The sequence below is a fragment of the Lepisma saccharinum genome, chromosome 21 (assembly GCF_977018435.1).
Source record: "Lepisma saccharinum chromosome 21, izLepSacc3.1, whole genome shotgun sequence".
Lineage (NCBI taxonomy): Eukaryota > Metazoa > Arthropoda > Insecta > Zygentoma > Lepismatidae > Lepisma > Lepisma saccharinum.
Window position 1 is genome coordinate 44445199 of NC_139249.1, and position 13937 is coordinate 44459135.

The following is a 13937-nucleotide window of genomic DNA, read 5'->3' on the forward strand; positions in this document are numbered from 1 at the left end:
TTAAAGCAATTGTGTGTAAATACACGAAATTTAATAACAGATGCTATGTTTTACCTATGGTTTTACCTTACCTTCTACTGTATGTCACTGTTGAAACAATATGCGGCAGAACTAAGGAATACTATTTTTCTTATGTGTTGCAATTGAATGATGCAAAATGTAAAGGCAGCTGATTTTTCATGATTGATTGATTTAGTTTATTGGTAACACTTTACTATACCGGAGACGGAGTTCTTCAAATTTACAGGAGAAAGTACTTACGCAAATCATTTTCTGTAGCGTTGTTGATGTTCGGGAATGTAGTTTTGATCCATTTTAATGCGAAAGCATGTGGTTTTCTACGAAAATCTATTTCCGACGCGCTATTGCTGCTGCCGCCATTTCCTTTCTGCCGAGAGCACAATACGCTCTCGTATTTTCCGTATATGCTAAATTGAACGAAAGGAGTGCTAATGGAACCTAACCTAATAGGCATACCTCGTCCCCGTGATGGTTCGTGAGGCTATCGTGAATTTTTGGGGCTGCCCGTGAAAGTTTGTGGGAAATAAGGAACAACAGTAAGTACTCATTATTGTAAGAAATAGACATTATTTTCGTTAGAAATTCATTCTTTCACCTAAAGAAATGTTCCGCAATGCAGAATAGTACGTTAGCAATGTAAAAAATTGCGAAATAAAACATTGATAGGTGTCTCCGGTATAGTAAAGTAGTACCAGTTTATTTTACTTCGCGTGTTGTGCCTCTTGGCTAATTTGCGAAGATGGGATGAGTGATGAAATAGATGAATGGACATTCACAAACAACCAAGCCCGACCGGGATTTGAACCCGGGACCCTTGGCATCGCAGCGTGATGTGCTAACCACTCGGCCACAGGATCAGGCAGCTGATTTTTCATGCTTTGCCATTATTATCTATAATGCAGGGAGTAAGAAACCATTAAATTATCCACCCATTGAATATCTCGTGAAAACTCAATTTTCTTCTTTTTACAAATGTCAAATTTTTAGTTGTTTGGCATTACATTTTCTTAAGTTAGTCGTTCATAGCAGGAACGTCTACGTTTTCTTAACCTGTTCAAACCCATTTAGATTAACATTGCCAGTTTCGTACGAACTGTTTCTCTTTACTCAACTTTATGCACAAATAGCCCTGCTGAGCAGCCATCATCTTATGCTAAGCACATGACATACACATTAAAAATAATACTAAAGAAATTATTTACACTTTTAGTGTCTCTTCTGTACTGTTTTCAGTACATCAACAGGTGTTTTGAAACATCTACTGTGTGTAGATTTTCAAGCAGATATGAAAACAAATCGTTTATCATGAGGAATGACAATTTATATTTACAGCCAATATGTTAAAGAAATGGTAGGCGAGTTGTCCATAACAGTTTTTATTTGGTCTGTTCTACACAACGTGAAATTTAAATGAAAATGTAAAAAAAGTGGAGACAATATGTGCTTCACTTCAACAGAATTCCATTCTTTAAAGCAACATATGATGTGGAATGAAAAAAATTAAAAGATATGAACTATTTGCCTATTATTTTTTTCTCTTTACTGTACATTAGATCTACTGTAGGTGTTTGGTAGAAAACCATTCAGTTTCAGTAGATTTCCAAGAAAACAGTAGAGTACAATTGATAACAGTTGTAAATAGAAATTCCCAGCTAATCGGGCCACTATGTACCTCCACTGAGTATCAAACCTAGTAAAGTAGAATCTGAACAATTGGAATCACTAGCGAAAATTAAGTTCAAGGTTCACGGATTACAAATGTCACTAATTATTAGAACAAACATTTGAATGTTTTTGTGCTCAAAAATTGTTCATGCCTTGAACTTGGCCAAACTTTTAATTGATGAATAAAATATTGTCATGTTACATGCTACATTTGTACATATGAATTTCATTTCTGACTGAATGCACATACTACGGAAACATAAAAGATAGGCCTACATGTTACTTCTTTTTTCTTTAAGGACGATTTTCATATCCCATGTTATACTGTATGGAATTCTCAGCAGACAGTTATTCATTGTTTGTTGCCAAGAAGATGGACTACTACTGCCACCACCTGGCAAAAAAACAACAACATACATTTGCATTATCTATAAGCAGCTAGTGACAGCAACTTGGAGTATGGTAAAAGCACCAAACCGTGACATACCTAACCTACTCACACCTGCATCTGAGATCAGAAATAAATCAAACATAACCACCCTAACCTTTTCAGATGTTTGTTTTTGCTATCAGATGCATATGCTAGTAGGTTTGGTGTTTTTAGCATGTAACACCAAGCTGCTGTTAGCTGCTCATGTAATATCTATGTATAAGACAACCACTTACATCACATTTGCTTACACCTCAAATTTACAGAAATTTCATTCAATGAGAATTAAGAAATTCTTAAAAGTTACACACATCACAATTTGATACACTCCAGAATATACATTGCATTCCTGTTGATAACAAAAAAGAAATGTTGACATTTGTAACAATTTGGATTAGAAATCACGGAACGACTTGAGATGACCGGACCCCTCTCCGATTTTCTTCACATTTGGCATACTCACTAATTGAGGCCTCCAAATCACGAATCTGAAGTTAAAATTAGTCGGAAACGTCTAGAAATTGCAAAATAAGCTAAAATAAGGCGTTAGTTTTCGGAATGGAAACTGTCGATTTTCGAGAATTTTTTTGTTTCACAAACAAATATATATATGCCTGATACTACCACGACACCAAATTTTAACTATGTTTGCCTAACCTAACAGAACTAACCTAACCACGTGCCAATGGTTCGCAATTATTTCCAATTTCTAGATCCTGATACTACCACGACACCAAATTTTAACTATGTTTGCCTAACCTAACCGAAACTAACCTAATCACGTGCCAATGGTTCGTGAGGCTAGAGTCAATGGTTCGCAATTTCTAGACGTGACCGACAAATTTTAACTTCAGATTCGTGTTTAGGAGGCCTCAATTAGTGAGTATGTCAAATATGAAGAAAATCGGAGAGGGGTCCGGTCATCTCAAGTCATACCTAAAATCACACAATAATGAAAGAACCAACTATATGGAATTATAGATTTAAAATAAAAATGCTCTGTTCACATATTTTTTTAACATATTTATTGATTTATTTATTGCATTGGTCTTCTGCTACTTTTGGCTAATCATGAAGATGGGGATGAGGAATGACATATTTAAATTGACGAAAGGACACTCACAATAACATCCATGTCCTGGGAAGGATTTGAAGCCTTAACTCCTGGCATCATAGCAAACTTTGCTAACCTCGATAACAGTTGATTATATCGGAGACACATTTCTTAATTTTTACAGAAGAAACTACTTACAACGTTCGTCGAGGTATTTTCTTTCATCCTGGAATCTATTTGAAAGGGAAATCATGTATTTTTCAAGAGAAACATCTCAGCAACGCACAAGTGCCATTGCTTTTGCTACGTGAACTGGATGCTACATACGTTTGATGATGTAACCCCGTCAGTTTCCAACCCCCCTTTTTTTAACTAAGCTTGCCTAACCTAACCTAACCTTATCAGAAATGGTTTGTGGGGCTATCCGTCAGCTACCCATGAATAATATACAATTTGCACACGTGACGAACATGATAGTAGGTATTTTTCGGTAAAGAAGGTTGGAAACACTGCATACCTACAACAGTAGTCAACCTCTGCCCACCATATTGTGTGTTACGGAAGCGAGAAAAGGAATAATAAAAACTACTCTCTATGAAAAATTGTGTTTGTTTTTGTGTAAACGGCATAATGGCACCTTGAACTATGTTTCACAATACACAATTGGTAAGTACGAACCATGCGAAACACAAAATATCCAATTTTAATGTGTCTCCAATATAACGAACTGTTACCCTAAACTCTTTACCTATTTACACTAGAATGCTTTGGTGCACCAAATTAATTTTTAAAAAATCATGTTCTAATGCAATTTCCTCTCATTGTTTAAAAAATTACTAACCATTGTTATAACTGTATCTTTAGTCAAAACAAAAATAAATGTCTGATGAAAGGAGCGTGTGTTCTCCTGAAACGTCAGAAAGAAAAACTGTTTTCTTATGCTTGTAATAACCGTAAACTACAGGAAAATATTTCCTCTCATGTATTAACTATTTTGAAAGTTATGTTGTTTTACAATAATTGCTACCACAATTTTTTAACCGTTAAAAAAGATAAGTAGTGTTACATAATTAAACATGAATGTGCTGAGGGGTTGCCAATAGAGGAAATATAGTGCTTCTTGTTTATAATAGTGATATCCCTAATATTTTATATGCATCGAAAGATGTTTTATGCTGGCTGATACAGGATTTGAACTGAGAAGTTTATGTACAATACACTTCCAAAGCACAAATCCCATACCGTGCCTTGCATTAATGCTCCTGAGTCTGGATCCCAGGGAAGCCAGAATGAACTTGGAACCTGAGAAAAATAAAAAATATATATATAGTTTGCACATGGTAATGAACACATAATCGTCACAACAAACTCTAAATGTTTACATGTGTTTGTGTCAGTACAGTGTACTGTTTTGTTCTAGCAGATAATACGTGCTCTATCTACACTATGTCCTAAGTATACAATGTGTAAATAAAACCTGCTGTAAAGTACAATTTTTATCCACATCTAATTTTTAATGACATATGTTTCAACAATTTGTATTAATGCAGCATGATCATTATAAAAATTATTTCATAATAAATGCATAATTATTGTGCTGTGAAATTTAGTTATAAATTAAGTAAATGCTTAATAAATTTATGTAAAACTATATTTCACACAAATCTTGAGCACTGCACAAAGAAGAAAAATAGCTCTCATGGGACTTCATTGAAGCCCATGTTAACAATTGAGACGGTTAGGTTGATTTGATTTGCTTTATTTTGCTTCACTTTTGGCTAATTTGCGAAGATTGGAATGAGGGATGATATGATGAAATTGATGGATGGACACTCAGAAACAGCCATGCCCAGGTCAGGATTCGAACCCGGGACCCCTAGCATCATAGCACGATGTGCTAACCACATCGTTGGCAATTGAGAAGGCGAATGGAATGGCATGGATAAATAACAATAATAAAAACATCATCACAACGATTGTACATAACTGGCAAAAATATAGGCTGCTATGATAAGTGGTGTGTGTACTGTGAACATTTTCGATGCATGCGTTTGTATGATTTAGCAACCTTAAGTAGCCTATCAAGAGTTTTCATTTCTTTTCAGAAATGTTTTCACTATTTACTTTTGTCCTGTTACAGCCATCAATAACCTATGCACATTTTTTTTTCACTTAAGTTTGTGCTGCTGCTTCTCATCCGTCTGCCTGGAAGCACGTTCGTACAAAACCAAACTGCATACTGTTAGGGCTTGACTTCCGTATAATTACGATTTTGTCATGGCTTATGGGATGCATAAGATTCAAAATGAGTCGTTATTATTTATGGTCTGTAGAAGATGAAATTGCTGTTTTTAAATCGCATGAAATCCTAGGTAACAGTTCCGAATGTTTCATGATTTTTCACAAATTTTATAGGAGTATTAGGAAGTGTTTACAAAACTGGAAATGATTGTGGGAGTAAGTTAGAAACTAGGAGAAACTAATTAGCACAGTTAAAAGTTGCACAAAGTATTAATTACAAGATAAATTATGTTTTGAAATGTATTGTGCACGAGCAGGAATGCCTGCAAAGAGGTGCTAACAAATTATGCCTACCAAACTTAATCTGCTCGTGGAAGTGTATTTTCATATAAATTAATGCAAGATATGGATAATTATTATTATTACTAACTTGGATTACAGGAGGTTGAGAGAGAAACAATCCTTTTGTTGGGAAAATGAGGTTCCACAATTTTGATCAATCCGGCACCTCCTGTTCAGTGACAAATTACTATGAAGATATTTTCGAAACAGAAAAAGGATTTCCGATATCTCTAAGATGTGTTTTAAGTACACGCAAATGCCCACTGTCATTTCCTTCTGCTTTTCGAAAACGTGAAAACACAGATTATGGGCCATTTTGGAAGCTCTATTTTCTTCTTTGAAGTTGGATGTCATACACAAACACAGAATATGACGAATGTAGTTCGCTGTAGCCCGCTCTAGGAGGGTTAAAAAGGGTCCTACAAGAACTGTCTACAACTGTAGCCCGATATGTAGTCGACTGTAGCCTGTAGACCGTTGTAGACAGTTTCAAGAATCGCAAATTCAGGAAATGACTACAAATTTGACCACAAGCCTGACGCGGCTACATATTAGACTACATATCGGACTACTAACAGTTCGTGAATCGCGCCGCTGCGCTCTCGTGTAAAATAAATACTTCTCCTACCTATATGAAGAAATTAGAATGTAGAAATGCTCATTAATGTCGTCGCAGAGCAAGCTGTCCTTTTTCCCAGAATTGACGCATGCGCAGCATGCACCGCATGCGTTCCGGAGACGCCTATGCGCGGACCACAGTTTATGAATGGCTGCTGTAGGATAATCGCCACGATGAGAATGGTTATTGCATTAAGCAGGTGAAAGAAAAAGCACAATAAAACGCTCGTGCTCTGATCAGGGCTTTAACTGACACGCTTCGGGTAGAGAGATTGTGGCTCCAGTCACAGGAGCGGCTTCGTTGTTAGGCTGTTTAACGTCGTGTGAATTTCGTTTTGTTAATCATGTATAGGGCTAGAATTTTCATGACCTAAAAATCATCAAAATATGAAAAAAATGCTCTTATGACCTAATTTATTTAAAAGAAGAACACTAAAATAAGAAAACTCAACTGTTTCAAACATCAATATTGATTGATTGAATTGCTTTCGATTTTTATGCCACTTTTGGCTAATTTGCGAAGATGGGGATGGGTAATGATGTGATGAAATTCGTGGCCACTCTCACGTAGCACGATGTGCTAACCACTCCGCTACGGGGTCCTGCTCAAACATCAATATTTAACATATGCTGAGATATTTTCACATACTATTTTTAGTTCACTTTATGAGCCCTGAGTTGCAATGTACGTACAATGAATACTTTCTGTGAATTTTCAAATAAAAATGATTGCCTATTGTCAACCAACAAAGCCTTATGTACTGAGAAAAGCTTCTTTCTACTTCGGCTGACACAAGACGAGCATATTTAAAGTGAACAATGGCATTCGGTTCAAGTTCTGTAGTATCGAAAGAACATTTCTCTTCCAATGAAATTTTTTCAATAGAGCACAATGAATGGTACAATTTGTTTTTTTCTTTTTTTTCCAAAACTTTCTTTATCTTCGTTGACACTTGTCCCACTTCACCATAAGCACCATGTAAGTTATTGACAATTTCATTCACGACTTCTATTTGGTGCACTAGTGGTACTCCTGATTCGTCCATAGCAGCAGGAAGATATTCAAATTTTTTCACCGTATTTGAGAAAATAAACTGGGATGTATAATTGTAAAAAATTGAAAAACTTGAGTGAACATATGAGTAAGAACGAACCCACGTCAAAAATGGTTGTATATTACTTGAAAAAGCGAAAATATGCTGAATATGCCGATAATCAATCAAAATATGCTATATCACGTAGAAATGGCCAAATATGCCATTAAAATGCACCTTAATTAATTAATTTCTTCATAATATGAATTTCTATATATTGAGGACCACATCACCGTTACAAAAAAAAAAAAAACATGCTTAGTAATGAACATCCTAGCCCTAATCATGTCTATGAGAATAAGTGACTGAGGGTTTCTTTTGAGTTTTTGTTTGAACCCAACTTAATGCACAGATAAGCTAATCGTGACTGGGCCTACAGTTTAAAGTGGGATACGAACCACTATGTGCCTCTGCCGGGTATCGAACCCAGGACCTCTTGATTACAAGGCGACGACGTTACCTCCACGCCATCGGCTGTCCATGAATAATTGACTGATTTCTCAGTTTTATGCTCAGTCTGTCTAATAACAACTGGGCGTAAAAGTTTAAAGAATGATCGAAAGCATTTTGCATCCTGCATCTACCAGAAACCGAACTCATGACCTTTCAACTACAAGGAGGCGACAACGTTAGCCAGTATACCATCGGTGAGGTCCATTACTTGAATTAAGTATCAAACGCAATCCAAGAAAGCTCGAACACGAGTGCTTAATAAATCTGACGTCAGGAAAACGTCATATTCCTCTTCAACCAGATTACATTCAAGGGTTTCATCAGAAATCGGTTCCAAATGAGAAGACTGTCTGCAAATGACCCTTTTTTATAATTACGTGGGACTAAAGAATTAGGCTTACTCGTGTATGTATTCAGCATCGAGTCAAAATTGTTCTGGGCAACGAATAATAGCATAAAACTACAGTCTTACAAATAAGAGAAACACTGCGGCCAACTCGTGAACTAAAATGGACAGTCATTTGTTAACTGCTCCTGCAGTCAACAGTTACACTAGTGTCCCCGTATTGCCATATATATTTATAACTTTTCTTTGTAAAAAAAATCAACAGCGTTAAATATTACGTCTCTGCTTTCCCAATGGACGGTCTCTCCTTCGTGATAATATAAGATATGCCCAAATGAAAAGGAGACAACGGTTTTATCTAAAGAATATTATATTACAGAATATTTTCATTACATAGCGTGTAACATGATACCTACACATAATTGCCATTGATATTGATGCACTGATCCCAGCGCGTAGGAAGGGAGTGGATGGCTTCAGTGTAGAAACTCCTGGGTTGCTTACGGATCCAGTTTTCCACGATGTTCTGCACTTCCTTGTCACAGGTGAATCGTTGAGCTTTCAGTGATTGTTTTAAGGGACCGAAGATATGGAAGTCACATGAGGAAATATCGAGGCTGTATGGTGGATGTGTGAGGACTTCCCATTGAAATGATCTCAGCAGGTCGAGGATCGTCTTGGCCACATGTGGCCTAACGTTGTCCTGGAGCAGCACTATCACCTCTGCGCTGATCTGGAGGAATCCATACTGTACCTGTCTGCACAAAACAACTCTCGCCAACTGAGGAAACAACAGGCAAAGCCGTTCGCTACACCAGCAATCTGGGACAAACACCGCACCATCTATCGGCAAACATATTTACCTTCTTCGATTAGATACAATGCCGCTACAGCAAAGGTCTCCTTTTCATTTGGGCATACTCAAACACTTGGCTCCGAGTAAAGGCGACGACGATGCGTTGAAAAACGCCACACATTTTGGCAACGCAGGGGCAGGACTAGATGACATACATGGCAAGCATGCCTCCGTTCCCTCGCATAGGATTGAAAATTCGATGACAGCGCAAGAGGGTTTTCTCTTCTTGGTAGAGCAGTAGATTCCCTTGAGTTCAGGAAATAATCCAATTTTTTTTTTCTCTCAGGCTCATTCCTCTCTGGAAAAGGCCGGGCTGATAAGCTTGGTGAAGATGCGATACATCGAAAGCGACGATTCTTTGAGTCTTCGAGGAGACAAGCTCATCGAAGCCATCCACAAAGACAGGGAGAAGGGACTCGTTCCATTCTTCGTAAGTATAATTTAAGCTCTTTAATAAATACATATGTGAAATTTATGAATTAAGGAGATTTAAGCCAGAAAGATTACTGCAATTAGGAAAAAATTTATGGAGAATGGAATTCGGGCTGAGGATTGCACGATATGTGGTATGCTTCTAGTATTCTATTTACATTTTTGATCTCCAGGTGTCTATTGAGATGTAAGGATATGTCTATGACAGTGTATTGCATCATCAGTTTCTTCATACTACGAGGCTCGTCCAGAAAGTGGTACAGTAAAACCTCGTAAATCCGGACCCCGATCAGCCGGACTTCGCTTAATCCGGACAGAAAAAAAAGCAGAATGCAAGGTGTTAAATGTCTCTAGAAGTCAACAATCGCATTCGTCATATTGCTCCGTAACGGCAAAGAATAAGTACATCCAACGTCCATGGGAGAACTTCCGAAAGAAAAGGCAGTCAACCACTGACGAAATTGTGTTTCCCACAGATTTATTGACACAGGAATACCGTCGGCATATTCTCGTAAACTTCTGGTCATTATAATACGTGGCCGTATAAACCTATGCCCTTTAAATACACCATAATAAACGTGTTTTGTTGCTATAAACGGAGTTGTAATACACTTTCTACTATTCTTTTAGGTTATTTAAGTTAATCCTGACTTTCGTTAAAGCGGTCAACTTATCCCCCCAATTAGTCCGTATTAACGAGGTTTACTGTATTACCGTTTCGGTAATAGAAAAAGAACGAAAGAAGTTAGTTTAACTAAACCCAATTACTCTGAATGTACAGTCACCAGCAATAAAAATGAGACATCTAGATCCTAGAAATACTAGTTTCCTTGCAATTCGTTATGTTTGTTGCCTATCTCTACGGCGTTGGTAGAAGTTGCCATTGAAAATTTGCTACTAAAATCAAATTATCGCCGTTGAGTTAGACAACACCCCTAACGCCATGCAGGAAACCTAATATTTCAGGATCTAGGTGTCCCATTTTTATTGCCGGTGAGTGTACATAACGTTAGCTATTTTTCTACACAGGCACTCATGACAGTGACAGTACAAGTTTTCGTACACCATCGTCATAAACTTCTGCCGCCAAACCATTGAGTAATGTAGATATCGTTCGCAGGACCTCTTTGTAGTCATCAAAGCTTTACTCCCCAAAACTCCTTAAATTTTGTAAAAATATGATATTCGCTAGGGACGGGATCAGAGCTGTAGGCTGGGTGTTCCCAAATTTTCTACCGAAACATCTGTGGCGATATGAGATCGCACGTTGTCATGGTTAATGATCAAGAGGCCTCTCCTGCGATTTTGAATGACTCTTCTCAGTCTCTTCATTGCCGCACAATATGTGTATAATCGCAATGAAGGTTTGACCATGCCGCATGAACTCAGTAAGGAATGAACCATGTATGTCCCAGAACACAGTGGTCAATGTCTTGTGGATGGAGAAAGTTTGCTTGCCTTTCTTCGGTTTGTTGACAGAAAGTGGATGATGCCATTCTATTGATTGAAGTTTTGTTGATGAAATAACCACTAAGGAACAATTGGCAAGCACACAAGGTGTAACAGTATTAAGGGAACTTTCGGTTTAACGTAGCTGTCTTACATCTGGTTCCCGCGTGGGTTAATGCACCAGGTTACTAGTAAACTCGCAGGTCAATCGTAAGTTGGATTCCCACCACCAGCAAAAATAAATTTCCTCGTCCAATTACGAGAGGAGAGGAGAGGTCCTCTCTCGAAACGTAGACATAGAACATACCTATATTGTCGATAATGTGAACGGGCACCCGCAAGAATGTGCTTACCTGGAGCTGGTCTGGTGTCACTATGGGTTAGGTCTGCCATTCGCAGCTACCACCTCTACTCTTCGGGAAGACTTCCAACCAGGTTGCGGTAAATGTCGGCCAGTAGTCGCTTCCATTCCCCCTGCAAAATGGCGATCAGCACGGTGGTGGTGTTGGGCGGTTTGACCTGGATCGGAACTGACGCTCCAACTCATCCCACATGATCATGGGGTTCAGATCAGGGCTCTGAGGTGGCCAGTCGAGTACATTCACTGCCATGTCGTCAAACCACTCTCTTCTGGCCCTTGCTTTTTGGACGAGCGCGTTGTCATGCTGGAAATGAAAAGGGCCACTTCCCAACTGTTGCCACAAGGTGGGGTGCACGGAGTTGTCGAATACGTATGCGCTATAGGCATCGGCATTCAGGGATCCACGCAACAAGACCAGGGAACCAACACCGCACCTCGAAAAACAGCCCCATACTATCATCATACCTCCGCCGAATTTCACAACAAAAAAATTGAATCAGAAATACATCGCATGTGTAAACAGTTTGAAATGAACTCTTTACTAATCCAAAGAGGTTTTGGACATTGATAAATTCACGGAAACAATCCAAACGCATCCCTTTGGAATTAAGACACAATGGCATTTCAGCTGTTGGTAATGATAGAGCTGAACTGTTCAATTAAACTTTTTTAAAAAAAACGTTTCGAATGATGTTTTAGATCATCCACCTATCAAATATGACTGCTCTCACTCTCTTTGTACCATCTTCACAGAACTAGGCGAAGTCTTACACTTCCTTGCCTTCTTTTCTTCTAACCAAGCATCTGGACCAGACAATATTCCTACTACATTCCTTCACCCACTAGCTACTCCTCTTGCAATGTTTTACAATTGGTGCTTTTCTGAAGGCTGCTTTCTCACTCAATGGAAGAAATCAAACATCATTCCTATTTTTAAATCTGGCGTTGCGAAAGATACTACATGTTAAAGGTCCATTTCTCTCGTACCTTGCTATTGTCTGTGAAGAATTGTATAAAATAGACTTCTTAAATTCACATCCACTTACATTAACCCAGCACAATACGGCATTCTTCCAAATTCTTCATGCCTTACCAATTTATCTTCTATACAATCTTATGCCATAAGCGTCATCACTAATCGTAATCAGTTGGATGTCGTGTACTTTGATCTGTCCAAGCTTTTGATTCAGTGGATCACCATTATTTACTGCATAAATTAGCTAACAGATTTAACATCACTGGAAACACGTTAATAATAGTGAAAGACGATCTATGATACAGACAACAACGCGTTATACTTCCTCGTTCTCATTCTAACTGGCTTCCTGTTATGTCTGATGTGCCGCAAGGAAGCGTTCTTGGCCTTTATTTGCATTATATCTGGATGATCTCACAGACCTCTTCAATTCCCCCATCTCAAGCACTATTCTAATGTTCGCTGACGATTTCAAGATTATTATGGAAGTAAAACAGACATCAGACACGCACCTTCTCCAAAATGACATAAATAGATTAATTGAATGGTTCCAACGATGGAAACTGTCCATAAACACATCTAAATGCTCCCACAGAACAATTTCTCTGAAACAACATTCTTGAAAGTAATTATACACTTAATGAGCTCCCTCTACCGACGGAAGCAGAACACCGAGATCTTTGTATCCTTATAGATTGAAAACTCACTTTTGAAGATCACATCTCAACCATCACAAAGAAAGCAACACGTATGCTAGGCCCACTGCAAAGATTCACCAAAATCAATAACCCAAGAGCACTGTCCATAAGCTTCAAAACATTTGTGTCCCCCATTTTAGAATACTGTCCACCATCTGGAATATACGTAGATGTTCATTCTCATATGTCCAAGATCGACAATGTTCTCAGCTTTCTCCTCTCCATTATTCGATTTAGAGTAGTGGCACCAAGACACTATCCAAGAGAGATAAGCTCAAAAATTTGCATATTAATACCCCAGAATCACGTAGATACATTGCAGATATGAAATTTCTAGATTAGGTCATAAATGGAAACATGAGATGTAGCATCCCACTCCACGAACTCTCTCTCAGAATGTGTGGACATAAAACACGGAGCAAGGAAACTTTCCACACTACAACTCCCAAACTCTCACACATACAACGTTAATTATTCCATAGGCTTCCTAACCAGTTTCACATCTCAAACCAAACAGATATTTTCAGCAGTTATTCGTCTTTTATCATCAACTTACACAAAAATTGTGTAAGTCAATGATTACTACCCGGAATGCGGCACTTCGATTACAGTGGGTGCAAAGAATGTCGCCAATGGTCCTTAGAACAATGGAAAAACATCGTGTGGACTGACGAATTGCGCTACACGTTGTGTCGATCTGATCGACGTTTGCGTACTTGGCGAATGCCCGGGAAACGGTTCTTACTGGAATGTATTGTCCCCCATTTATTTATTGCATTATTTATTTATTTTAGAAATTTGGGAAACTGATTTCTGGAATGCTATGTTTTGTTTTGTCTTGTTCTCTTGTTGATGTCATTTTGAGCACTAGTTTTACCGTTTTTTTTACCATGTTTCTTTC

The 13937-nt window shown here is 38.1% G+C and overlaps 1 protein-coding gene across 1 annotated transcript in view; it reads left to right on the plus strand.

Moving 5' to 3' along the window:
* Positions 1-13937, plus strand: part of LOC146004155 (histidine decarboxylase-like) — a 155622-nt gene that overhangs the window by 85410 nt on the left and 56275 nt on the right. The window contains exon 6 of the mRNA XM_083142821.1: positions 9407-9550. Within this exon, the coding sequence (XP_082998947.1) occupies positions 9407-9550 (144 nt within the window). The remainder of the gene's footprint in view (positions 1-9406; positions 9551-13937) is intronic.